The 27,579-nt window shown below is 40.0% G+C and overlaps 1 protein-coding gene across 5 annotated transcripts in view; it reads left to right on the top strand.

Annotated features, from left to right (window-relative positions):
* Positions 1–27,579, top strand: part of PPP2R2C (protein phosphatase 2 regulatory subunit Bgamma) — a 206,844-nt gene that overhangs the window by 98,273 nt on the left and 80,992 nt on the right. Inside the window, exon 3 of one of the 5 annotated variants that reach the window (XM_061379906.1) lies at positions 1,240–1,390. The exons of 3 other annotated variants lie outside the window; for them this stretch is intronic. In XM_061379906.1, the coding sequence (XP_061235890.1) occupies positions 1,342–1,390 (49 nt within the window). In that variant the 5' untranslated portion in view covers positions 1,240–1,341. Of the gene's footprint in view, positions 1–1,239; positions 1,391–12,923; positions 12,952–27,579 lie in introns of those variants that run through there. One more of the 5 variants, XM_061379908.1, reaches the window with a different exon arrangement.

Here is a 27,579-nt window from a genome sequence, read left to right on the forward strand (position 1 = left end):
CCTCTTTCATTCTCAGTAAAACACAGGAGTATGGGACAAAAGAGAAGGCCACAGATTTGCAAATAAAAATTAAATATTTGCCCATTTGAAACTGGCAAGGAGACAGCCAATACATTGCTCCACAGATAGCTCTAGGTTACTAATGGTACCTCAACTGGATTTTAGATGTTCCTGTACTTGATCATCATTCCCTCATCATGTTTTATGTTCTTGGCCTGAGTTCATTTGTGGCAGAGACAAGCCTCTTTTTGGATGGCTTTTGGTTTCTGTTTTCCTTTGTTTTAAAAATAATCAGACTGCAAATGTTACACAGGGGGGATGAGTGATGGAGCTCATCCTTGCTTTGCTGTCTACATCAGGAGCATTGGATGGCAGATCTCTGCTTGCTGCAAAGTTAACTCCATGCTGTTTTGATTACTTTTTGTCTTATTTTTGCCTCTCAAAGGCTCTAATGGGTGGATGTTTCCTGACTCATTAGTACTTCTTTTTTAATTCATTGAGAGTTATTTCTCTTCTATTCAAAAAGAGAAGGAGGCGTGAAAACTAGCTACACTGAAGGAGGAGAATAGAAAAACAGCTAGCTATTCAGGCTCAGAGTAGGGAAAAGAGATTTTACTCCCTTACTGTCATTCTTTTAAATAAATGAAGAGGTGGGTTTGTCTTTTTCTCCACAGCCATCTTTATACTTTTCTTCTTTACACTCTTCTGAAAATCAGCTCCATTGCTAAACTGAGGTGTTCTCTGCCTAAACTTAAAGTGACCTTAAGAGTAGTCTTAAGAAAGCAAACCCACATGATCTGTGTGCTTCCAATCTGTATAGTTGTTTGCAACCTGAATGTAGTTTGGTTTCACAGTACCCACTGCATGCCAGAGCAGAGCTAATCCTGTAGGTGGAAAGTACATTGCTCCATATTGCCTGCTGTCATCCTCAGGCATATGAATAAACATGGGCCTGTGCTGAGGCTTTCCCTCTCAATATAATCCTGGAATTTGGGCTGATGCAGCCTTTTTATATGGGGTGGAGGGTTTATACTGCGAATGACAATTGAATTTACAAGTAAAAAGGACCTCAGATACCCGCTGAAAAGACTGTATTGATATAAAGATCCGAGATATTGAATGCAGAACTAACTGACACAGTTTTGAGAAGCTGGGGGGCTTAAGGGAGAAATTAAATGACCTCTCTGTTGTATAGCAGAAGTGGATCAATGGCTTTGTGTTTATGTTTTTGTTCAAAAGATATCACCTGCTGGCTGCAGAGTGGGTCGATCCAGCTTCCTTCTGGAGCCTGAGCAAATCACTTGAGGAAGATCTTGCTTTCTGCTGCGTCCTAAAGACAACATGGAAGGCGAGAGCATCTGTGAGGTTGATTCTGGAGATGGACTTGGAGGTAAGGATATCTAGCATTTATTTTTGTTTTCAGCCCAGATGGCTGGTTACAGACAGCCCCTATGACAATGGACCTTGGAAGCCACAAAAAGCAAACGTGATAAAAATGTCTACAGTTCATTGATTGTACTGTGTCACTTTACAAGCAGTGAATAAAAGTTTTTGAAAACAGTTGTGTCCTAGAGGGAGAGGCACACCTGGAGATCGTGTGGTGTAAATGTTGTTATTTGGAATCTGAGATGTCCCAAAGATGATGAAAACCTAAATGCTTTCAATAAAAGTAAAGGCACGTAGCCTTTTCTCTTTTTCTTTGGTTCTCCTTTTTTTGTCTCTCATGTGCACACACTGTCTGTTTTGTTTGTGTTTTTTGTTCTGGACTGCAGAAAATGACATGAAATGGTACTGATTATGTCTTCTGTTCTAGTGACCTGTGTGTAAATTGAGACTTTTTATTGATGTAAAATAAAGAGTTCTTATTCTTACTTAGCTGCTAATTCTAAAGGTGTCCTTTGGCAACTTAGCTAGTGTTATCATTTTTATAATGGGCTATATAGCTTCTCAGAGAAGGTAATACTACATATATGGGTCTGCTGTTCTTTGTGTATAACACAGGGGACCTTTGACAGAGTTTTTTGATAGATCCCTCTAATTTAAATTCCTGGTTTAACACAGCTCAACTTCTGTGAATATCTAATGAAACACATTTATCTAGTTTGCCTAATACCTCGAAGCACCTAGGTCGACTCACTTTTGAACTCAGAAGTCTAAATATTATGGGAAAGAATGAGGTTCTACATTTGAATGCTGTAATAACATAAAACTTGGTATGCTGCACATGTTTGATGGGTTAGATGTGTTCCTGTGACTGGATTGTAACCAGGCAGATTGGTTTTTGTCTGAGCGTACAGAGCCTGTGCTAAGGTGCCCTCTTTTATGTTTGATACTTCTGTCATACTTTTCCTGAGCCCTAGCTGTATCAGTAGTTCTGTGTACTAGGAGGAATAGTTTCTACTGTCTTACACTGAGTTTCCTTCTCATTAGAGAGTTGCTTCCAGACACTTATCAGTTGGGCTAATATGCAGCTATTGAACAGTTGACTTCCTTTGTTTAAGACAAAAAACCCTGGTGGTTCAAGTTCTTTTAAAATTCCTGATAATAACGTCTGTGAAATAATTATTTTTTCATAAGAAATTTTGTGACAAGAACAATGTAGTATTTATGCTTAAAAAGTGCCTTTCTGATAGCTGAATGAAGGGTAATAGTGTAGCTGCATTCTCTTTGGCATTGTGAACATTTGTGTTGTCCTCTCACAGTTTTAGAAACACCTGGAACCATTGTTATAACTGTTACTGATTAGGTTACTTTCTCATTTATCCTTTCTCAAGCACTGGTTTTAGCCTTACATTGCGTCCTTTGGTCATTGAATCTCTGCTGTGCTACTGCATCTTTGTCATTTCTTTCATGCCACTTAAAGCATGGAAAAATTCTTTTGGAGCTGAGGTCAAAGACAGTTTTGTATCCAAGCCCTCCCTGAGTCTGACCTTGTTGTTCTAATAAGTTACTATCCTTGATCTACGTTTTTTGTATTTATATAGGCAAGAGTGTGTATGGTTTAAGTACACAGAATGGATAACCAAAGTGTACATATTTCTGGCTTGTCTTGCTCTCTTCTATTTGAATTCTGACTTAAGATCATCAGCTCTTCAGAGCAAATTTACTATATTTTTGGAAACAATAGATTGCCATTGGGCTAAGTTGAATAGAATTATTGGTATGAGAACAAAATCTGATCTTGTATGTGATAGAGACATGCTTTCAAGGAACATGTTGGTATCTTCAGCATACATATATGTGTAGCATTTTTTTGAACAAAGTGTGCTTGCATGACTAATACCAGAGTCCCATTTCACATGTTTCACAAAACAGGTGATGCAGCTTAAGTAAAAAAATTCCTTGCTTCCCCCCCTATAAATAAACCAAAGGTATATCAAAACAAACTCACCCAATATTCCCATTCTGAAAGTATGAGGAATGGGAAAGAGCTAATATTCTGTTATGGTAAGCCACCGTATCTGATAAGTAAGGGAAGTGTTGGAAACAACCATGTTTTAAAATCAAGGGCAACTAAAACTTTGAATGTAGCTTTCTAAGTTTCTTGGATTCTCTTTATCCTGTTTCTGCTTGAGGTACCAAAATGACAAGTATATGCTGTTTCTGGATCCAAACTAAGGAATTTTGCACTGTTTTAGAGGATGTGAATTAAATAAAAATGTGATTTTAAAGTAAGTATGTTTTGGAAAATAAAGGACATCCTCTCTGCAATAGGTGCACAGTTCTCTGTAGTGTATAACAAAGTCTAGACATCCTATATATTATAAATACAGACTACCTTGAGACATGTGCATATCAAGCACAAATGTTTAATTGCACCTAGGCTGATCTGATGTCTGAGATCTGAGACAAAACATAAGTATGCCCATTTTCAGCAATATGAGTAGAACATGTCAAGGAATTTACCAGTACAATGAAATTGCATTCAAAAAAACCCGGTATGTTTTGTTAATTCAAGGTCCGTGGTCTCTGATGGAAAAGTTTCCTGGGACCATAAACTCTCTGTGAAACTGGGGAGTTAGAGGGTCAAAAGACCATCAAAGTTTTGTGGCTATTTCTTATCAGATATAAAAGAAAAAAAATAATAAAAATTTAACTAAACCATTGCTCCATATTTCACTGTTTTATTAACAGAAAAATCAGGCCACTTTTTTCAGGAACCCAAAGCAAGGCTCTTCCCCTCATTTTAATTGCAGAGAAGTATTTGTTTTTTCATAGGTGTGAGTTTTTCATAGGTGTGAGGTGCCAGTAAAAGCCCAGGAATGATGCTTATAGAGACCAAGTAGATCAATTTGATACTGTGGGGTTATGTACTTAACTCAGACGTCTGCTGTTTAGAAAATAAGCCTAATATTAGAGCAGTTTAGGTATCTGTGCTGCAGGCATTGTATCTGGTCTTCCTGACTTGATGTTACTTCACAGCAGGATTGAATGCCCTTAAATGCACAAAAAGAACTTTTCTCCCAGCCTATAAAGCCAAAATCAGTGAAGATCCTTATTACGCTATTGAATAGAGTCTCCAGAGTACAAGCCACCCCAAATGTGGGAGAGAAGAGACGGGCCTGTAATTCTTCACTGAAGACCTATTAGTATCTGAAGGGGGCATATAGGGATGCTGGGGAGGGACTCTTCATTAGGGACTGTAGTGATAGGACAAGGGGTAACGGGTTAAAACTTAAACAGGGGAAGTTTAGATTGGATATAAGGAGGAAAGTCTTTCCTGTTAGGGTGGTGAGGCACTGGAATGGGTTGCCCAGGGAAGTTGTGAATGCTCCATCCCTGGCAGTGTTCAAGGCCAGGTTGGACGAGGCCTTGGGTGATATGGTTTGAGCGAGGTGTCCCTGCCCATGGCAGGGGGTTGGAACTTGATGATCTTAAGGTCCTTTCCAACCCTAACTATTCTATGATTCTATGACCTAAAACAGACAGGTCACTGTACTTCAAAGCAAAGATTTCATAGCTTCAGTTGCCTGGGAGAGATTTATGCTTTTCTCAGATGAAAGAACTCAGTGGTGGCGTGATCTTAGCTGGCTGCCAGGTGCCCAGCAAGCTGCTCTCTCACTCCCCCTCCTCAGCAGAACAGGGAGGAAAATAAGATGAAAGAATCAGGTAAAAGAGACTCAAGAAAGATTTACTGGTTGCTAATTAAAAATAGAGTAGATTAGCATGTGCTCTTCATGGGCTGCAGGTTCCCTTGGGGCATCTCCACCTGCTCTGGTGTGGGGTCCTGCATGGGCTGCAGGTGGATATCCGCTCTACCATGGACCTCCATGGGCTGCAGGGGCACAGTCTGCCTCACCATAGGCTGCATTAAGGGCTGTAGGGGAATCTCTGCTCTGGTGCCTGGAGCAACTCCTCCCCTCCTTCTGCACTGACCTTGGTGTCTGCAGGGCCATTTCTCACATATTCTCACTCCTGTCTCCCAGAAGCTGTTGCACAGCTTTTTCACTCATATATGTTATCACAGAGGTACCACTAATGTCACTCATGGGCTCAGGTTTGGCCAGTGGTGGATCGGTCTTGGAGCCAGCTGGAGCTGCCTCTGCCTAACACATGGGCAGCTTGTGGTCTTTTCTCAGAGGCCACCACTGCAGCTCCTCATCCAGCCCAAACCTTGCATTGTGCATCCAACACAGACTCTCACTGTTATTCCAGAGCAATACGCTGCTTCAAATGCATTCCTTATAGACATGATGCAATTCTTAGAGGGTATTGTCCTTAAGTGATTGTCTTTCTTATTAATAACTTGACTACTTTGATGTGTTCCTAAAAGCAGTCACTAGCTTGGACAATGTCGAGTTAGGTGTATTTAGAGAGGTGTCTTTAGGAACTTTTAATCCTTTTAATTATGGGTGATACGATTATTAGTTAAACTGAAGTTCAAGCTCTGTTATTGCTTCCATGACTTGATTATTTTTATGGCAAAGAGTCAGCATTGTATAGATATATATACAGAATCAATACCATAGCACACATTTTCCTTGTTCCCTGTACTGTATTGTAGTAAGACCCTGAAGATTTGCTGCAGCCCAAAAAGTATTAAGAAGAGATTGGGGAGGAGTTAAGCAACTTTTGCAGTTCTGTTGCATTGCTGATATTATGCCAGATCTGCTCTTGGCTGGTGTTTCCACTTGTAGTTCTTGTTCAAGTCAAAAATCCTTTCTGCGTGTTAGCAAGGCTGTGAGCCAGTTGCTATGGTGTTCAGCTTTTTCCTCTCTCTACCCAATCGGCTTGCTTTTGTGATGATTCAGCCAGAATAAGAAATCAGTCACACAGGCTAGAGCTGTAATCAAAAGAGCAGCTGTTGTTGGCTGGAAAATCTATAGAGGTTGGGAGAGCAGCAGGATTTGAATTTCTAGAAAATATTTATCACAGTCTGTTTATGGTATATATCTAATGCATAGCTAAATGTTAAAACAGTGGTTACACCAGTAGTCTGTTTTCAAGATGCTGGTAAAAACTGAGTCACTGGACTCCTTTCTCTATGTTGTTTCATTGCCCCAAAAGCATCAGTAATTTCTGGCAAAAGAATTATCAGGTATTTTTATTCTGTGTCTATTTTTGATTGGTTTTTGTTGTGTTGCTAACTGGTAGTATGTTTCTGACAGGGTATTATTTAGTTGCAGAAGATTGCCAGACTCTGTCACTTGTCTCCTCAATTTTAGGTTGCTCCTTGGCTAATCAGAAAATTCTGGAAGACTGCTAGATAATGTAAAAGGGTTTTAAAGTCATAATGGTGCTGATATGTAGCTGCAGTGATACAAGGGTAAAAGAAAGACAAGGTAGGTAGAGGTATATTCTGATAGATGAACTACCAAAAAGGGAGGATGGCCATTTGTGGGTCTTCTGCAGGTTTTAAGAAGCTCTTATCTACTTGACGGCAATGTTGTTCCCCTACTCACCCTGGCTGCAGCTGGATCAGCAGGACAAAAAAAGGTATTTTTTTCATACAGAACAATTTCTATACAAAGTCATGGCTATACCAAAAATAAAACATTTAAATGTCCAACTAGAAATCACGCTTGTGAAGGACAGTACATACTAAAAGGTCATGTAAATTTAGACAGTGCACCTGATAACAATAAGTATGTTAAAAAACATATTTGAATTTGGAAATAACTAGACAAAAAAGTAAAGATTTCTTCTAGGAATGCTTCTTGTCTGTGTGCACAATACAGTGGCACAATCTTTTCCAGCTGATAGGAGGATCTCCTGAAGTAGCCTTTCCTTATCGCTTCCAGCAGTGTCATGGGAGCTTTTGTTTTCTTTCCCAGAGCCTTATGTGCTACCTCTTCTTTTTCTCTATGCAGGTAATGTCCCACTGAGAATCAACAAAACCTCTTCCCTAGTTATCAGGGGTTTCATAGAATCATAGAACAGTTAGGGTTGGAAAGGACCTTAAGATCATCCAGTTCCAACCCCCCTGGCACATGCAGGGACACCTCACACTAAACCATGTCACCTAAGGCTCTGTCCAACCTGGCCTTGAACACCACCAAGGATGGAGCTTTCACAACTTCCCTGGGCAACCCATTCCAGTGCCTCACCACCCTTACAGTAAAGAACTTCTTCTTTATATCCAGTCTAAACTTCCCATTTCAGTTTTAACCTATTACCCCTTGTCCTATCACTACAGTCCCTAATGAAGAGTCCCTCCCCAGTGTCCCTATAGGCCCCCTTCAGATACTGGAAGGCTGCTCTGAGGTCTCCACGCAGCCTTCTCTTCTCCAGGCTGAACAGCCCCAACTTTCTCAGCCGATCTCCATACGGGAGCTGCTCCAGTCCCCTGATCATCCTCGTGGTCTCCTCTGAACTTGTTCTAACAGTTCTGTGTCCTTTTTATGTTGAGCACACCAGAACTGTGCTCAATACTCCAACTGAGGTCCCACTAGAGCAAAGTGGAGGGACAGGATCACCTCCTTTGACCTGCTGGTCACGGTCACACTCCTTTTGATGCAGCCCAGGATACAGTTGGCTTTCTGGGCTGAAAGCGCACACTGAAGCCGGCTCATGTTCATTTTCTCATCAACCAGCACCCCCAAGTCCTTCTCCACAGGGCTGCTCTGAATCTCTTCTCTGCCCAGCTTGTAGCTGTGCCTGCGATTGCTCCGACCCAGGTGTAGGACCTTGCACTTGGCATGGTTAAACTTCATGAGGTCGGCATCAGCCCACCTCACAAGAGTGTCAAGGTCCCTCTGGATGGCATTCCTTCCCTCCAGCGTATCAACCGAACCACACAGCTTGGTGTCATCGGCAAACTTGCTGAGGGCGCACTCAATCCCACTGTCCACATCAGCGATGAAGATGTTGAACAAGACTGATCCCTGAGGGACACCACTCGTTGCTGGTCTCCAGCCGGACATTGAGCCATTGACCACAACTCTTTGTGTGCGGCCATCCAGCCAGTTCTTTATCCACCGAGTGGTCCATCCATCAAATTGATGTCTCTCCAATTTAGAGACTAGGATGTTGTGTGGGACAGTGTCGAACGCTTTGCACAAGTCCAGGTAGACGACATCAACTGCTCTACCCCTGTCCATCAGTTCCGTAGCCCCATCACAGAAGGTCACCAAATTGGTCAGGCAGGATTTCCCCTTAGTGAAGCCATGCTGGCTGTCACCAAGCACCTTGTTGTTTTTCATGTGCCTTAGCATGCCTTGCAGGAGAATCTGCTCCAAGCTTTTGCCAGGCACAGAGGTGAGACTGACTGGTCTGTAATTCCCCGGGTCATCCATTTTCCCTTTCTTGAAAATGGGGGTTATGTTTCCCTTTTTCCAGTAGTCAGGAACTTCACCTGACTGTCATGATTTTTCAGATATGATGGATAGTGGCTTAGCAACTTCATTCATTAGCTCCTTCAGGACCCATGGATGGATTTTATCAGGTGCAGTGGAAGTCCTTCATCCTAGTAAGTGGGACATGGAGTACTCCCCATTGACCATTTAGCTAAATGAGGTAAAATCTTTTTAGGTGTGTTGTTAATTTTTTATTTATGCCAAACACATACTTATGGGGTAATCTCCCATGTTTTTCAGTGAAATGAAAAACCTAGAAAAATCTGGGTGGGTCAGGTGTCCTCTTAGAGTTTATGGTTTTGGTTGGCATGTCATGTGAAAGGGGGAGAGATTTTCTCAACCCCTAGTTGATTTGTGTATCAACACCCAGGAAAGCCAAGAGCTTTGTGTCCAACCAGTCTGTCAGCATCCCATTATAGGAACCCTTCACTGAACAGTCCTGCTGGATTGGAGTGTGATTCGACTGACTTGTTCAGGGAAATGTGCTACCAGCATTAGGGGGACCCCTCAGCAGCTCTGCCCACTTTATCCAAATCTGTTACCCACTGCTGATGGCTGCTGGCACCCACAAAGGACTAACACTGACAGTTTACAGAATGACACCCTATTAATACGAAATCGTGACAAATTAAGGTTCCTGATTGCCTGTGATAGGTTGCAAAATCAAGCTTGAAGTGATAACAGATCCAGACTGTAATCACTAATAACAGTCAGTGTTATTTGACACGCATAAGATAAAGTTCGTACCCAATATGCATCCCTACGTGGGAGAAGATGGGTTCAGACCATCAGCTGATCCCAGCAATTACTGTGGAGTCTTCCCTGATTTCCCGTTGCTAATTTCACATATTTAGACAATATGATCCAGGTCAGTAACTCCCCGTAACCCTCCCACCAATGTACAGTGTAGTCAGTTTGCATGAATTTGCATCATTTCCATTGAAAGGGCAGCCTAGTCATGTTTTGCTGATGCATGAAGCTGTATGTTGATGGTGTCTGTGTGCTAAGCCAGGCTTCAAGGACAGTCTTTCCTGATTAGAGATTCGTTAGTTCTGTTTCTCAATCCACCTACACAAAGGCAAAGCCTTTCCTCCCACTGGCAGTTCTTTGCCAGTGTTGTTCATCCTGACCTTGTAGGAGGCCCTTGCATCTGTCTGGGTTTCTCCATAATAACACAGGTTTCAACTTTTTAACTATATGCCTATGGAGCTTGAGTGACTCTAGTCATACTTTACTGATGGCTGTAAAATACTCTCGCTTTGCTTTTACAAATACAAGTCTAGCTTCCTTGTTTGGCACCTGCCAGGCAGTTTATCAGTACATGGTGCCTTGAAGTTCCCACTCCTGCAGGGAGCAGAGTCTGCAATCACCAGGTGGATTCTGTGCATGCCAGCCACATCCCATCCTGGAAGTAGCAGTTGCATTTTACCCTGAGGTTTTCCTATATATGTTATAATGTAACTTTGGGGAACTGGGGAAGGTAGTTTCTAATTTCCCTTCTCTTCCCACACTAGCCAAATATAATATATGTGGCGTTTCTCATTTGTTAGTTGCCACTGATGTCGAGTACATAAAACCCATATATCCATACATTTTAATAGCATAGTTCACTGATATTTTATCTTGTTTTGTTTTCAGATGAGCTTTCTATTGTTAGATGAGTTTCTTATTGTCAGTGTTCTTTAATGTATTTTAAAGAACTACATCCTAGGTTACAGACATGTATAAATGACCAGCAGTCATTTGACATTATAGTCATCAGAGTATGGCAGATAGTTTTGCACTATGATAAATGTGGGATATTTTATATTGATTTTTATTTGCATCCAGAAATAAATTTGTAAATACTAGAGGGAAAGTAAAGAATTGGAGTTGTTCTCAGGCGTAGCTTTTTGGTGGCTTGCATTCAGAATGTATAGAGAGCACTTATGAAAAGTAGTGCTAATCCGTAATTATAGTGGATATTAAAAATAGTGTGGAAATCATCCCAAAGCTGATTATGAAATTGAAATGCTCATAAGCACATTGCCAGTGTTTAGGTGACAGTTAATGTCTTTGGTCTGTTTCTTTACTCCATGATGGGATATAGTGATAAGGGGATCCCTTATAGATGACGGTTTGTAATCTAAAAGTGGAAAACCTCAACAAATGGCTCCTAGTGAAATGATAGCAATACATCTTATCACTGTTCTCCTATCATTGTCTGCTGCAAATAAATGCTTAGATGAGGTCTTCCAGTGGTGGCATAGATGGTTTAGAGATAACCTAGCTTGTTCTTTGTTCAAGCACCACAGTCATTGATCATATCATTGAAGTATTGAGCACCTAATATTCTTAAGCCAGAAAGTGGACAAGAATATTCAAGCACATGTATGTTTCTGTATTTCTCTATGATGTCTCTTAGAAATTGCCCATGTCTACTTGCCAGCCAGCTTATAAGGCAAGTCATAAAGGGTGGGATTTTTATTTAACAGAGCTCTGCCTTTTTAAGGAAAGTGCAACATAAGATATGGGAAGTGTATTAAATTTGGTTATATAAAGAAAAGTCTGTGCACTATGCGCATCTGTTGTTCAAAGATGTGGCTTGCTACATGTCACGATTTACCGTTTACTTGTTGTATACATGTACTGATAGCTCTTCACTGCTTATACTGAACCTTTGCAAGCAGTGATATACACCATTTCCCTTCTAGTTTAAGTATTATAGCTCCAATGCTTTGGAATCCATAGTAGAGATACGAGGCTTTCATACCCAGAGGACTTGCCCCATTTCCACCAAAAGAATACCCGGGGGCTTGATTCAGATTTGGCGTTTATTAAAAGCACAACTTTTCATAGTGCAAATATAAGTAGATGGAAAATTTCTCATGAGTAGGATGCATACGGATACACACCTGAGTAACTAACTTGAATGGATTGCTGCTGGCTGGACTAGATTCATATAATGACAAATGCCTCCATAGAAAACCACCTGTTTTGAAACAGCAGTTCATATTTGTGAATTTCAAAGCTCTGCAAATTTAAATATAAGAATGTGTAAATAAGCACTGAGATCACCCTGACATACATAATAGATTTTTTTTTCCCTATTCAGTACTTGCATGCATTTTCTTTCCAATGTATCTTCTAGAAAAGAAAGGCTTTTGAAGAAAAGTGAAAGGAGAATCTATTCCTACAGAGATCCGTAAGGTTTTTCTCTTTGAAGCTGTACAGACCTGGAGTGAGGTGTTGATGGTTTGGGCTGCTCTGCTTTGAATACCAATATTAATATAAAATGGGTCCCTTAACTTTCTCTCTGTATGTTCTGGTGACAGAAATACAGTTTATTTCTCTGAAACAGAGCATTTAATTTATATGCTTGTGTGATTTTATTTCCCTTCTTCCCCCCTTTTTTGTTTTCCGTTAGTAAGATCCTGTCTTTAAAAGAGAAAGAGCACCTCTTCTCTGTATCCTGTACACTGATTTTTCTGGGCTCCATTTTAAATTCTATTTCCTGAAGCACTTAATGCTTCTTAAAGCCCTACAACAAGCATTCTGCTGAACTGTTTTTGATGAAGGGTTAACTGTTTTATCTGAGTTGAATTCCTTCAGCAGCTGTACAGTGGGTTTCACGCTATGGAGGTTTCAAAGTACTTAATTATTTCAATGACTTAGATCAGGATGGAACTCTCAGCACCTCCCTGGTCATTCTAAAAACAGTACCTGCTTCTTTGGGGTTAGGAGTATGAGGGAGGAAACTCTCCTGAGTCTCAGCAAGTTACACTGGTGGAAGTGAATATAGCAGCTTGAAAGATCTGGGCTGCAGCTTGTGACTTTCACTCTTGCAAGTTTGGGAGTGTCTGCTGAGGAAGTATTTGTCCGTTATTGAAAGTGGCTGGGAGAACAAGGTGCTTGCTTACTTACAGGATCAAAAGTTTTTTTCCTGCTTGAAAAATTATCCTTAGATGAGGAAAGTTTTCACCATTTTTTTTTTTTTGTCTTGAATTTCTTTGTTTTTTAGGGAAAGCTATAAGGAAGCTTGTGCGCAAGGCGACTCTGGTGGCATCTAGAATCCTCAGATTTCCTTGACTGAATCCATCTGGGTTTAGCCCTAAGTATAGTAGACAATCTGCACTGCTTGCACTGATAAATTATATCTTCCAAATGATAGACCAAGGTACAGTCATGTATACTAACCATTTTTGATCTCATTTGAACTCTTTATTTTGTTGCTTTTTTGGATAGTTGTGACAGTTCGGTTTGTCCCCATTGTTGTGGACTATCTTTTCATCAGTGTTTGCAAAAAAGAAAGAGACTTCTGGCCTGGCTCTGGCATTTGATGTTGTCAGCTCCTTATGAGTCTGCAGCTTGGAGGGAAACTTCGCCTCTCCTGAGATTTACAAACTTGCCTTCAGTGGCAGGTAGACAGAGGAACTGTTGGCAGCATAACTTTATTTGGGTTTTCTACATGTGGAAAAGAAAAACGTGAAAACATAAACCAAAACTCCACTTCCTTTTTTGACATACATTTTGATTTTACTTTGCTCAGCAGTCATGAAATCAGAGACTATGGTCCAACAAAGCATAGATTTTAATCCTAACACCTGTATCATCAAAAGAAAAAATAGATAAATAAAATACTATTATAAATGGTAGATGATAATTAGGTTTCTTTATATATTCATTGATATCTCAGCTAGCTGTTGGAATGAGCAAGCAATCTCAGTGCTTTCTGAGGTCAGAACTTCTCTTTGCTTTTGTTTTAGATGGGAAAATCTTGTCTCCTACCTGTGTCTTTTCTGAACTATAGGGGAGAGTACTGTACTAACACAGAATGTTGCCAGTTTCAAGATGTTTCTGGAGTGGTGGTATTCGTTCATGTTTTAAAAGACTTTGGTATCCAACAGAAGATATTGCTCTGTTTGGATTGTCCATGACATAAAAATTAAGGCTGATTAAGCATTTTTTTAAACTGTCTTATTTGATCATGACATTGAATATTAATGCCCTTGCACAGAGGCTATTAAAATTTTGATTTTACATGGTTTAGACATTGAGTTGGAAGACTTCAGAGCTGTCTTTTGACTAAAGATTGGGGGGAACACTCTCTGCATGTGTCTTCTTGATTCCTTCATGCTGCATGTTGCGCTGAGGCTGTTTGCTGCCTCCAGCTTCAAATGTTGAGATTTATCCTTGTTTTGGTGTTGTACCCAAATACAAATTCTTCCTGTGGCTTCTCTCTAGTGCATGAAATACTTGGGAGAGCATCTGGGGTCTGGAATGGATCACAGACTCACAGAATGATTTGGATTGGAAGGGACCTTAAAGATCATCCAGTTCCAATTCGCTGCCACAGTCAGGGACACCTTCCACTAGACCAGGTTGCTCCAAGCCCCATCCAACCTGGCCTTGGACACTGCCAGGGAGGGGGCAGCCACAGCTTCCAGTGCCTCACCACACTCATAGGGAAGAATTTTTCCCTAGTACCTAATCTAAATCTACCCTCTTTCAGATGATTGGAAGGTCAGATTGACTGGCACATTTGGCCTCTTGTACACATTTGGATCTTGCTTAGGGAGATTCTATACCAACTATATTCTAAATCACCAGCTGACCACAATAAAGCAGTCTGTAGATCATGTGCAATTTGCAAGTTTCATATGGCTTACATAACATCTGTTTTCTGTTGTCTGGCAAAAGAATATTAGATTTAAAGAATGAATGCTGCTGGTGTTCAGCCTTGTTGAGCTGGTTTTCCTCTTGAATGTAGTTCTTTTAAAATACGCGTACTTTCTGAGAGGTTAATGAAAGGTTCCCATAATTCTCCTGTTTAATTAGTACAATGCAACAAATAATTGAAGAGCATGTCTATCTTTTCAATTGACAGCAGTGGGTCACACTTTCAGCACACAGATAATTGTTAATTTTCTGTTTGTATCATTAGTGGAACAGGAAGATGAGTGAATTTTTGCTGGGTTATGATAGTTTCTATGATGACATTCAGCTGACCTGTAATGGTCTGTATCAAGTGCTTCCCCTCTTTGTTCACCACCAATGTTTTATGATAAGTCTTTATATCTATTGTATATCTATCTATTCAACATCTGGGGGAGGTAAATTCATTTTCTCTGTTCTAGAAAATTCTGATGTTATTCAGTGGTGGGTTTACATTATGAAGTGTTGTGCTCCTCTGTTTACAATCTTTAGGGAAATTCTGACTGCCAGCAAAATAATTTCTGAATAGAAAAGCCCTCAGTTTCCTTCTAAAAGAGATAAACTAGACACCACATTGGAAATGTCTGGGATCTCGCAAAGAAAATCAAAGCTAACCATATGTTTTGGTGTAAGGCTCTGGAGTTCATTGCCTGCTGTGGCAGTGCTGGATGTGGACAGGCTATTCTCCAGCCCCTGATGAAGGACTAGAGAGAGGATGGCTCAGGCTGTCCTTAACCACACATTGCAGCAAGACTAAGGCTGTTGTGGCATGGTAGATTTCTGTTAGTATAGATAGTACTATGACAGTAGTAAAATGCTGAACATAATTTTAAATTCCAGGTAATAAATGAAAGGGATTTTATAGGCACTAATTAAAGAATTTAGAAGCACTGGAGAGCCAGGGACATTTTAAATGTTAAATGAAAAACATGCTTGATGAAATCAAGTACTCAAAAGTCAACAAAACTTGGAAATTTGCTCTTTTTTTTTTTTTGTGGGCTGCTTTTGTATTCAGCTGTAAAACCACAAGCTAATTTTACTTTAGCTTAGTAGTCACTCAGTGAATTAATTAAATGTATAGGAAGGTATCTTGAAAAATAGTCATGGCAAATGTTTTTAGCACTTGACCCAGAAGGTTTCCCTTTATTTGAAAGGTCTTCATATATAACTAAGCATATTTAATAACGCATGATCCAATTAGATAGTATCTTGAGTTTAAAGCATGGTGATATAGAGATCATCTCATTAGCTCCAACTCTTCAGCACACAGGGGTAAGGATGAGTGTCATCAGAGCAAGGAGAAATCTCTAAGTTGGTTTGGTAGAGGACTGGTTGTGCTAATGCAGTAAGCACATGCTAAGAGAGACCTTACAGCATAAGGAAAGTAAAGTTAACTTGGATTTTCAGCTTTTAAAAGGGATTCTGTGGAGATAAAGCAGTTACTAATGTGGTCATCGTTTTAATATAGAAGGTAACTGATCCATTTAAAGAGCAGTCCATATAGTTAGATGGCTGTGCAAGCAATGCTGCTAATGGATTTGCTATATTGATGAAATGGTGCAGAGTGGGAAACATGATAGGAGACAGGGCAGAAAACCAGGAATAAGCAGATCTTTAAATTTCATTGACATTCATAGCAAGAGCATGAGTTTGGCACAATGGAGGGTTTCCAGAAGAGGCTTCAGTTTCTCATACCAGTGGGCAGGGACAAGACTGTTCTTACTCTGCCCTATTCTATACAAGAAGTGAATGTAGTAGTGTTGCATGGTGTTTGGTTTCGTAGTGGTTCATTTTATCTCACTGCATTCCCATCTAAAAACACAACAAACATGGTTAGCAGCTAAAGTAATGGTTCTTCAGCAGCAGCAGCATACTGATGGGAGCTTTTATGTACGTTCAGCACCATAACATCACTACACAACACTTGCTCGCTCTGCTGCTGTTTAATGCTGCTCTAGCTGCTTCTGACAGATTGATGTACTGGCACATCAGGATCCTGTATTGGTCCATCATAGGGAGACAGGATGATTGGCAACCATGTTCCCTTGCAAGGAAGTGGTTATAAATATACCACAGGAGGAAACCACCCCTTAGCCTTCTCTTCCTGCTCTTGCAAAAGGTATTTTCACTTTTCTGCATTATGGAGATGGTGCTAACCCATCCTGCCTAATCAAAGATTCTACAAACCTGATGTGCTGTCACATGTCTTTAATGATGCAGTGCTATGGGTTTTGACTCTGAAATGTACAAGTTTTATAGTGAACTTACATTTCCATCAACTTGCACACTTCTGCACTGTTCCTTTCCTATGAAAGTTAGAAGTGAAATACTTTGAATTCCCCTGGAAAGTAGGTAATTTTGACCTTTGAAGAAAACATAGAGAAGGTTCTAATATAGTATTAGTTACTTTATTTCAGTATTTTCTGCTTTTCTCTTTGAATTTTATTTCTTCACCTATTTGTGTAATGAAGCTATTGGTGAGTTTACATCACAGCAGCAATTAAAAAGGATTAGTTTAAATATTAGCTTAAAAAAAAGTATCTGCCACTTGAGTTGATGGGAGAAGTCGCAATTAAAGAGTTAATATAATGACTAGGTAGCACATTTGCTCTTCAATGTGCTAAATACCATGGGTATTAGCAAACTGGCAATCATGTTCGATAGCTAATGTTGTACCCTTACCTTAATGCATTTAGGAATCAGCTAAACTGATACCTGTCTCCAGAAGTTGTGTAGAGTCTTTTCACTTTCTTGTGTAGCACATAGTCTGAACATACTCTAGCTCAGACTAAAATCTGAGAAAGTAAGCAGCTGATGCTGTTTTATTCAGTAATTATTCTGAAGTCCTCTTGTAAATACACGTTGCAAATTTTATTACCTTTTTTTTGCCAGTATAATTTATATAGCTTTCTATAATAGTGCTACTAATTAATATATTGTTTCTTACTTGCTCTGAAATGGGGATGTATTTCTCTCCTGATGAATACAATGATTCAGACTAAAGCACATAGTCAATAAACATGTCGTACAGTAAATACAATGAAATGATCAAACTGCAAAAGTGAAAACAGAGCAAAAAAATTCCCCAGAAGCCCTCGCCCAACCTAAAAATGAGCAAACCTCAGATCATTTTCCCTCCATTTCCTAAATAATAACAATAATAATACAGAAAGTAGTGTATTCTTTTACAGCCTAAAAAAGGTCTGATTCTGGAAATGGCTAGTCAGCTGTCACTGAGCAGTACTTCCTAATGCTATTGAAATACACTGATAAAAGGGATAAAACCCCAAACCCTAAAAGGCTGTGAGAGTGATTGAAGGGAGATCTGCATTCTTTCTGTTAAATTTAATTAGGGATTTAGAGTATGTTTATCCAGGTTTTACCCATTAAAAATTTGGTAATTTTGAAAGGAAGCTTCCCATGTAGGAAAGACAATTATGTTTAAATCATTAGGGGGTATGTGTATGTATGTATTTTGCCCTATTGTTTCCTAGCATTTCACTAACCTACTACATAAATAAGTGACTGTGTAAGCTCACAATATCTAGTTACGGTTTATGTTTAACATGTGTTTTCAATAATTTTATCATGCTGCTTCTGCTGTGGTAAAAGTAAAATCAGGATGTTGTCATGCTACTCAGGAAAAACTAGATGCCCTAGGGGCACTGTATTACAGATTCGTGGAGTTAATTCACATTGTTTCATATAGCAATTAATTACTATTTAAGCGTAAAACCTGTGAACAAAAACCTGCCTTTTAATTACAAAAAAGTAACGAAAGGCTCAGGTTAAAGCATGGGTCATTGTTTGCTAAGTCTTTGAGCCATAGGGTAGTCTGCGGGGTTGGTGGGGCTTTGTGGGTTTGGGTTTGGTTTTTTCCTTCTTTTTGTTCACAAGGGCCCATATTTTTCTGTTATGGTTAGCACAGTCCCATGGCAATAGCAGCTCTCGCAGAGTGCCAGCTGGGGCTCCTTGCAGCATCTCCTACTGGTTTATTTCTGATACAGCTTTGGCACCAGTATTGGCTGAAACCACAGTGTTCTTAAGACATTCTCATTGAAGCCAAGCTGTTATAACACCTGGTGTCAGCATGTGGAAGAGAAAAAGAAAGCAAAAATCATGGGTGTGGAGAAATCAGGTGGCTATCATTGCACTGAGCATTGTGTCTGCTTGTTGCTTTGTTTGTGCTGCAGTTGCAGTAGAAGGGAAGCTCAATGTGGTTATCAATGTCTCTGCAATGTACTACAAATCCTTATATTTCTGTATCTGTTGTTTAATTCTTAATCATTTGTAATAAATATTCAGCTATCTAGTCATGGAATAATACTTAGCAGATCTGGTTTCCTACAGCCAACAACTAAGCCAACACAAAACCTCCTCATATGCAGATATTACAGTTGCGTTACTCACTGAATTTTTTAGTAGATTGTTCTATTTGTTCCATTGTTCCTGTTGATACAACCAATAATATATTGGATTTTAATCCATCTTGTAGGAAACTCTTTGATAAACAAATGTGTTATCTCAGAAAATGAGCATCATTTTTAATAGCTTAGGAGACTGCTGTGTTCTGAAAAGCTTTTGTCAAAACTTTAATAGGAACAGACCTGTTAAGGAAACAGATATAAGGCAGGGAAAGAAAAGCCTGCTGTGGAGGCTTGGTTTGATTTAAATGTTTTGGTAAAGAATCCTTAATTATTTTAAAGAAAGCCACTGTGGGGTCTTTTCTCCTGTGCTGATAACAAACTGGGAAGTTTTCATATTGCATTCAGATATGTGATGTGAAATGAATTAGTTATTAGCTATATCTCCTTGGGGCATATGCACTATAAATAGCTTTTCCAAGTCTATGGCTTTATTCTGCTCTGCACTGTACTGTCAAATTGCAGACCAGAGTAAAAGGGTCTCCCATCAATTGCACTCTGAACCAATGCATATTATACAGATTTGGCTTTTCTAGACCAAGGTTTATATTTATGGTACACAAGCAAATGGAGGACTCCTTGGTTCACCAATCCCTAATTTTTCAGGGTCTCAGGAAGAACAAAAAACTTTTGTTTCTATCAGCTGTGATTGTTAACAACAGCAAGAAGGGGGAATCTAGGTTGAATTATTGAACAAGGCCTATAATGCTGCCAGTAAGTGTGGAAAAAGGCTTTTTAGTTAGGGCTGTGAACAGCCCTTACTGCAGTACCACACATCAGCTGTATTAGCATTATGTTTTGTCACAATAGCAAATCCAAGAGAACTGGGGCCGTAAGTTAGTTTACAGCTTTGGACTTGAACAAAGAGTCTGATCATGAGCCAAAAAGACCATTGTGTTTTCTGTGGTATCTAAACTCTGGCATGTTGCTCATTTAGGTTTTGTATTGTAAGAAGAGAGGCTGCTGTCCTCGCTGGTGATACCTACCCTGCCTTTAAATGAACAAGCCCAATGTGGTGCCCAGGATAGCTGCAGAGATTTCCTTCATTTGCAGTTACCAGAATCTGAGGGTGTTAAAATTGCCATGAGCTTAATTCTCTATCTCTCCAGTTCAGAATGCTTATAGACCCTTGATAATACCCTATGTGTTACTCATTCACCACTCCAGACAAGACGTGAACTTCAGACTCTTGAGAAAGTGATCACCCTAAGGAATCCACATCTTCATAGAATCATAGAATAGTTAGGGTTGGAAAGGACCTTAAGATCATCAAGTTCCAACCCCCCTGCCATGGGCAGGGACACGTTGCTCTAAACCACATCACCCAACGCCTCATCCAACCTGGCCTTGAACACTGCCAGGGATGGAGCATTCACAACCTCTCTGGGCAACCCATTCCAGTGCCTCACAACCCTAACAGGAAACAATTTCCTCCTTATATCCAATCTAAACTTCCCCTGTTTCAATTTTAATCCATTACCCCTTGTCCTATCACTACAGTCCCTAATGAAGAGTCCCTTCCCAGCATCCCTATAGGCCCCCTTCGGATACTGAAAGGCTGATACGAGGTCTCCACGCAGCCTTCTTCAGGCTGAACAGCCCCAACTTTCTCAGCCTATCTTCATAATGGGAGGTGCTGATGTCTGTAAAAGCTATAGCTGCTTCCTCAATATTGAAAACAGCAGTTTGAACAAGAATGCTTATCGGCATGTTTTGATCATTTCCTTGATATATTTTTTTAGGTCTTCCAGGACTATTTATTGATGTGATAGATAGTGTATAGACTACAGCAGTGAAGGATGCTGTGGCAAACTCTGCCACTCATCCAGGTTCCTGCCATGGCAGCCTGGCTTCTCATACTGCCCTTCAGAGGCTGTGAGCATCTGGTGAAGAGTCTCTGGTGAAGGTAGCAGCAGCCTTGCCTTTGCAGTTAGCAGCCACCTTCACGCAGTGTAACGTATGCCAAGGAGAGCTTGTGAGCAAATTCTTCAAGGAGAATGGGAGAGTGCAATGGAGTGAACAAGTTCTTCAAGGAGAATGGGAGAGGCATTCCCAGAAAATCGGCTTCTGCCCTGTGGCTTACAGGATTGCGAAGACTTGGATAATGTATCGCTTTTCAGTCCTTTTTGGTGCAGACACAGTTAATGGGTCTATTAATTGTCTACATTTTGGAGAACAGGAATGCCTGTTCTTAAGTTACCACATGGCCTGTAGAGGTTTCTAAACAAAATTGGTGCTGCTTCTGTTTTGAAACACCAGATCCCCAAGTACATAAATATCCAAGTCAGAAGTGCCTTGGCTTAAAAGACACACAATTCTGACTTAATTCTGGTTGAGGTGGACTCAGCCTATGAATCTGTGGGGGGTCCTGAGCTCTGGATGTGTTGAGATTCTTAGTGAATTCCCTGAGCTTGTGCTGAGCTCTGTGTGGAGCTGCCTTATGAGTGTCTGGCTTGTTCAGTAATGCTGTAGAAGAGGGGGTGGGGAATGGGAGGAGGAGAGGAAGCCCTTTTCTGCTGAGACAAAGGGGCACAAAATTACAAGATGGGATATAGAAATCTTGAGAAGTAGCTTTAAGTAATATTAAGTTTCATGGCTTTGTAACAGTAGCAATGGAAAATTACTGAGGTGCAGGATACATAGAGAAAAATATATAGAGAGAGTGCAGCTAGAGAACATACTGAGAATTCTCACAAGATAAATCGTTATAGTTGACATAGCTTTAAGAAAAAACAGCCTAGAAAAACAGGACACAGGGATAAGGAGTATCTGGGAACTGCAGGTGTCCAGGATGGGCTACAATTAAACTAACTGATAAGTAGGAGGATAGGAGGATTATTATGTCTCTGGTGCTAACGAACCAATTAAACTGGTATGAGCATCTACTGCACGTGCTTCGAAGGCTGCCAGAAGTGATGAAGATTGTTGGAAGAAGTAACCGACCCTCAGAGACCACCACCACAATTCTGTACGCATGCGGGGAACTCTCTGGAAAATGATGTAATCCATACGTAGCCTCATGAATATGTATGTATGCCCAGGGACTATATAAGGATGGCTTGTATAGCAATACGGGGACACACGTTAGGAGGAGTTATCCCCCGTGTCTCCCGGCGCCGCAATAAAGAATACCTACTTGTCAGCTTGAAAACTTTGTTGGCAAGTTTGTTCCTGGAGTTTTCTCCGAATCAGTGTGGGTTACCTGTGTTGAGGCAACTTGGGAACTGGAGACTCTGGTTTCAGGCTTAGCCCAGGGCAGTTTGAAGGCACTGGTTCTGGTTTCTACCAGGTGAGAGGCAGAACTGGATTGGGACCTTTGGCATCCCTGCATTAACTGAGCCAGCACCCTGGGTTGTGATAGACAATCTGTTGATGGTATCTGTGGTTTCACCACAGCAGGCTCTGACTGTAACCTGTACCAGATGCTGCTCCAGCCTTTCAGCACCAATTGCACCAACATTCATCCTGCTCTGTGTCCCTGGCCTCACTGGAGTGTGACACTTTGTGGCATCACAGTATTTCTTTCCTATCAGTTTCTTGAAGTCCAGATTGCTGCCCGGCAGCCAGGACCCAAGAGCTGAGATTTGGGGAGAAAATAGCAAAGGTGAAAGCTGGCCCTTGAGTAATTTGCATCAGCGTGGGGAGGTAAGCAAGTGTGCTCAGCTATGCCTCTTGTTACATCAGTGAGCAAAATGCTTGTTCTTTTGGTTGCATCAATAAAATGGCAGAAGGCAAAACCCTTTATTGCTTTATAGTGGCAGCAAATTTTCTACTGGGGTGAGAAATAGTAAGTACAGGTTTAAAATGTATTAAATTTTTCATGTATTATCACATTTTAAGTTGCTTGAGTGATCTTACATGCTGCCTTGGAGGGATATATCATAAATACAATTATTATTATCCTTTATGCCAAAATGACATTGACATTGGTGGAGGTTCTCATGCGAACTGAATAGCATAGCTCCTGTGAAGGGAAAGGACAGATTTGGTACCTTCTGTTTAAGTTGTCAAGGTTGACTGAATTCTCAGTTAATTTAAAATCCTGCTTTATGGCCTCTATTACACAGGTTTCTGCCCCCTCCTTGAAATCTCTCTCTTGGAATGACAGAATGTAACCATAAATGTAGCTTTTTTGTTCAGTTTTTTTCTGCTTTGTTGTATGTGGGTTTGGTTTTGTTCCTGTTAAAGTAACAATCGGCCTTGCTTCACAGGCTTCCAGGGAGGTCTTTCTGCTTCTTTTTGTCTGTAATGTAAGACTTCAGCAGTGGGTGAAAAACCAGATGATTCAATTTTAAAATGCGAATGGAGTCCTTATTTTCTGGGGCTTGCCAAACTTTCCCTTTCATCCCTCAGCCAACTTTTATCCTGTCCACTGGTTCTCCTTCTCTGCGTCATGCTTGCTACTTCTGCAGATTACTTTTTATGAGAGATACTATTAAAATGGCTTTGGAGACTCATATAAATTCTCTCTGCAGCTTTCAATTGTTCTTTGCTGTTGTGAAGAATTTACTGATGTTTCTCCAATGCAGCCTGTATTCTGTAAACCAGTGCTGACTCTTTTTTCTAATCTGTGCATTAAATACTTGCAACTTGATTATTTTATGAATTAAAATATTAAGAATTTTATGTAGGCTTTCATCGTGGGGGAAGGGAAGCAGAGAAAGGGTGTCAGTCTTGCTTTGTTGTTCACACAGATACTGAATCTTAGTGCTTACAGGGGCAGCAGGTTTTGCTGCCTTTCATTGGAAGGAAACTGTGAAATGAGGCTTTGCTGTTCACCTGCCTCTTCAGTTTGTTCCCACCAGAAAAGGAGAGTAGGCAGAGCCTCCCTTAGCATTTCTAGGTATCTGGCCTTGACTGCTAGAGTCTGAGCATATTTTGAGTATAAAATGAGGATTTCATACAGGAGGAAGCATGAAATGAGTGGGTTTTCTGGTGCACGTTTCACCCTTTGAAGTCAGCAAGAAAACACGATTTGTTTGCAGTGCCCCAGTGTTTTGCTGTAGATGACTAGAGCAGCAAATTCGTGTAATTCAGGCTCTAAAGCTGATCAAAAGTGCAAGAGTGGAAAGTGTAGCACATTGGTATTGGAAAAGAGGATGCTGGCTAATGGGAGGCCTGGGGGGGAGGTGTGAACAGCTTACTCAGTCCTGAACTCATGAAAGCTTAACAGCTATGGTCTGCGAGATGATGGTTTTTACACTTAAGAGAATAATGATGCACTCCTTTCCATTTTTAAGAATTGATGCCAGGGATAGAGTTTTCTGTATTTATGTATTTGTATTGTGTAAAGCTGTGCCTGCAAACCTGTTAGCCATCTATTTTGTTCCTCAAAACAATATATTTAATATCAAAAAGCCTTCCACAGCCTAGTAGTTATTTTAATGTTTATTTCTCTTCTAGTGAAGTCTTAGACAGTTTTTATTGTTGTGAATCAATTGATTCTGATTTCTCGCAATTTCATTTTAAGGGACTAAGTCCTGTGTTTGGGAGAGCTGTTTTAGGGCCAAATTCACCACATGAGTTTTTGCCATCTGAGAACCTCATAATTTGCTTGCGGTTAACTTCTGAGCTGCCAAACTGAACCTCTGCTACTCTTATAACATAGCTTGAAAGCACTGTAGTTTATTTAAGGTTTTTTCCAGCAATTATGATTGGTAGGTAGTGCGTGTGTAGGTATGAAGGTTAATTAAATCAAGAGGTGAAGTTTGTAGAACAGGGAATGCTTCATTAAGCCCTGTGTGAAGTAACGTGTACAATCTGTTCACAATACCCCAAGTGCCATTCACTGAGACAATGTAATTACAGCTTACACACAGTTTCATTAGTTTGTGTTTCTTCTACTGTGGTTGACATGTATGTTGTCTTCACTGAAACCGTGGAATAGAGGAGGGACTGCTCGCTGGTGGGCATCTGAGCATACTGACATTCAGCAAATCATTCTTCCTTTGGGTATCTTATCCCAGATGTAATTAAGCTTGTAATTCATCAACTGACACTTCCTTTTTTTTTTTTTTCCCTCAAATTCCAGATCTAGCTGAAGACTTGTGAAATGGCTCTTCTTGTACACTTGTTCTGCTTTTGCTTTAAACAGATGGGAAACAATTATCTTTCCCCACTGTTACTAGTTCACATTCTGTTTGTATTGATTTTTCACTTCACATTTATTCTTTTTTATTTCAAACTGGGATATTATGACAACCTAAAGATGCAGTCTTTAAGTGACTCTTTAATGTGCATGGTGTTTAGGCAACTATAAAATCTAGGTGGCTGTGAAGATACTGAGGCTTCAGTGGAAGTTTACTTGTATAGATTCCCAAGAGTTTCTTTTAATAAGAACTGCTACTGAGAACTGCGAATGCACTTAAATAGACCGAAGTGTTATCACCAGTCCAGGCAAATTTGCACCTCTGTTGGTATGCATTTAGATGATTCCCAGGGAAGGACTGTTAAGGCTTCAGTTATGATCTCTGCAAGTCAGAGACTAAATGCATAAAAATCCTGGAGAGTCATATGAGCATACTTAATATTACCCTTGTGATAAGTCCCATGGGCCTATTCAGGTGAGAGAAATTAAAGATGAGGAAGCACTTGAAGGCACAGGTCTGTAGACAGAAGAGCAGTATTAATGAGGGTAATAAAGAGACCAGTGAGGAGGAATGAATGCTGAGCTTTATTGAAAATCTTATCACTACATTTTTTTCTTTTATATTAAACCCCTCCTGCATAAATGTTCTTATGCAAAGTTGCTAGACTGATGCAAGAAGAGAATACAGCTGGGAACAGCGGTAGCAGTAAAACTGACCTTCCATTGTCCTTCTTATGTCCTCTTAATATCTTTCAATATCTTTAAAAGGTTTATTTTTAGAACTACTACATTAAGAGTATACATGTTACATCCCTGCTATGTGGTATCCCAGCTCTGCTAAACAACAGCATGTGCCAGAGCAGTGGTGATCTTCTCTCATCAGTCCTCTGGCTATAGTCTGAAAATACTGAAAACTTAAGGCCTGCTCCAGAACTGTTTTACCCTTTGTTACATATTGTAACAAAGGTATTTGATATCTAATTAAGTAATAGTAGAATATTTCACCGAAATTGCCTGCCTAAATTTGCTCATGACAGGGATGACAGTATTTTGTTTTGAGATGATGTCCTAAGTTCGTATCTGTGTTCTTTATGGTTTTCAATAGATTGCATGTTTCTCCTGCTGATTTTAATGAGTTCTAGCATTATTTAATGCATTTTAAGTAAGACCATTCTATGGGAAAAGTTAACAATAAAACCAGTGTGAAATACATGGACCTAAGTTAGCTCTCACTAGCGTATAAATTATTGCCCACACCTAGGCTGATGTAACCATTGTCTGCTAAACCCACCCTAAATCATCTGACAGTGTTTCAGGAGTAGCATGTTTTGGGTCAGAACTTCCAACCTTTGTGCATATATTGAAGAACTTCAGGAAAGCAGGTGAGGGAATAAGGGAACAAAAATGTCATCCATTTGCACCATGTAAGTCCAGAAATGGGTGTCAGTACTGCTGTAAAGCCCAGGCTGCAAGGCAGGCATGATGAGTATAAACTAGTGTGACAGCTCTGGTTTTAGGCATGGTATTTTGTGAATTTATGCAGTGGGAGACTGTTGACTATTGGCTTTAGGATGACACATAGGAGATTTTAAAATACATATATATGTATTAATATTTGGCCTTCGAAGTGAAGGACTATATTGAATGGAGGCTGTCGTTTATTTGGGTGAGTACAGCATATGTCATGACCAAGAGCAGTTAGTTCTGTCTGCTCAAAATAAAAGGCCTTTTGTTATTTATTCACTTCAGTGCCACAAGAGCGTATGGTGCCTCATAGGTGATTAAAATGAACATGCCACCAGAATCTTATAGCTTAGACAGTGCACAGCAAGAGGTGACAAAAAAAAAGGCAGATAAATACAGGAAGCATGAGGGTTGCAGTGGCAAAAGCTCATGAAACTGCTTTCATATACCAATAAAAGCTTTCACTTATGCCTCACATATGCTTCCTCACTGCATGTTGCCTGTGTCTCTTGCTGGTTATTTGATTTTTTGTTTTGTTAACGTATTCTGCTCTAGACTTTGGTCCTGATAATGTTTCCCTTGAAGTTCCTGGAAGGAACTCCTAGTGATTTAAACAGTGTTGGATCAATCTCAGTAAGCAGGCTGTTGGGATGTGGTAATGAAGAAACTGGCACTTCAAACTTCTTTCAAAATGAAGTGTTTTATTAGAATGAATAACGAAGCACCCTTAATTCTTGTTGTTCATGTCGTAAGTGTAATATTATGTACAAAAATAATACATGCTTTGTCATAACTCCCAACTGCAAAGTGGAAAGGTTTGCTGGTTTTCCCCTCTTAGCATCCCATTTACCTCTAACTGTAAATGTTTTCTGTAATGTTGAGGTGAGTGCTGTGAGGATATGGAATTTTTGCTTTGTTTTTAATATATCTTTCTGTCCCAATTAGTAAATTTTGTCATAATTACTGCTAGCTGTGAGTAAGTGCATAACTGGGTGCATCTTGCTTAAATCCTATTGATCTCCTTGTCTCAGTGATATTTTGTAGTAGATTCCTAAATGCTTAGTGTAGAATATCATTAGCTTCAAGTATATATATATATATATATTTATTTAAT

Source organism: Neopsephotus bourkii, unplaced genomic scaffold, assembly GCF_033783945.1.
Source record: "Neopsephotus bourkii isolate Nb327-2 ecotype Australia unplaced genomic scaffold, CSIRO-AGI_Nbou_v1 NB_1780, whole genome shotgun sequence".
In the NCBI taxonomy this organism is placed as follows: domain Eukaryota; kingdom Metazoa; phylum Chordata; class Aves; order Psittaciformes; family Psittacidae; genus Neopsephotus; species Neopsephotus bourkii.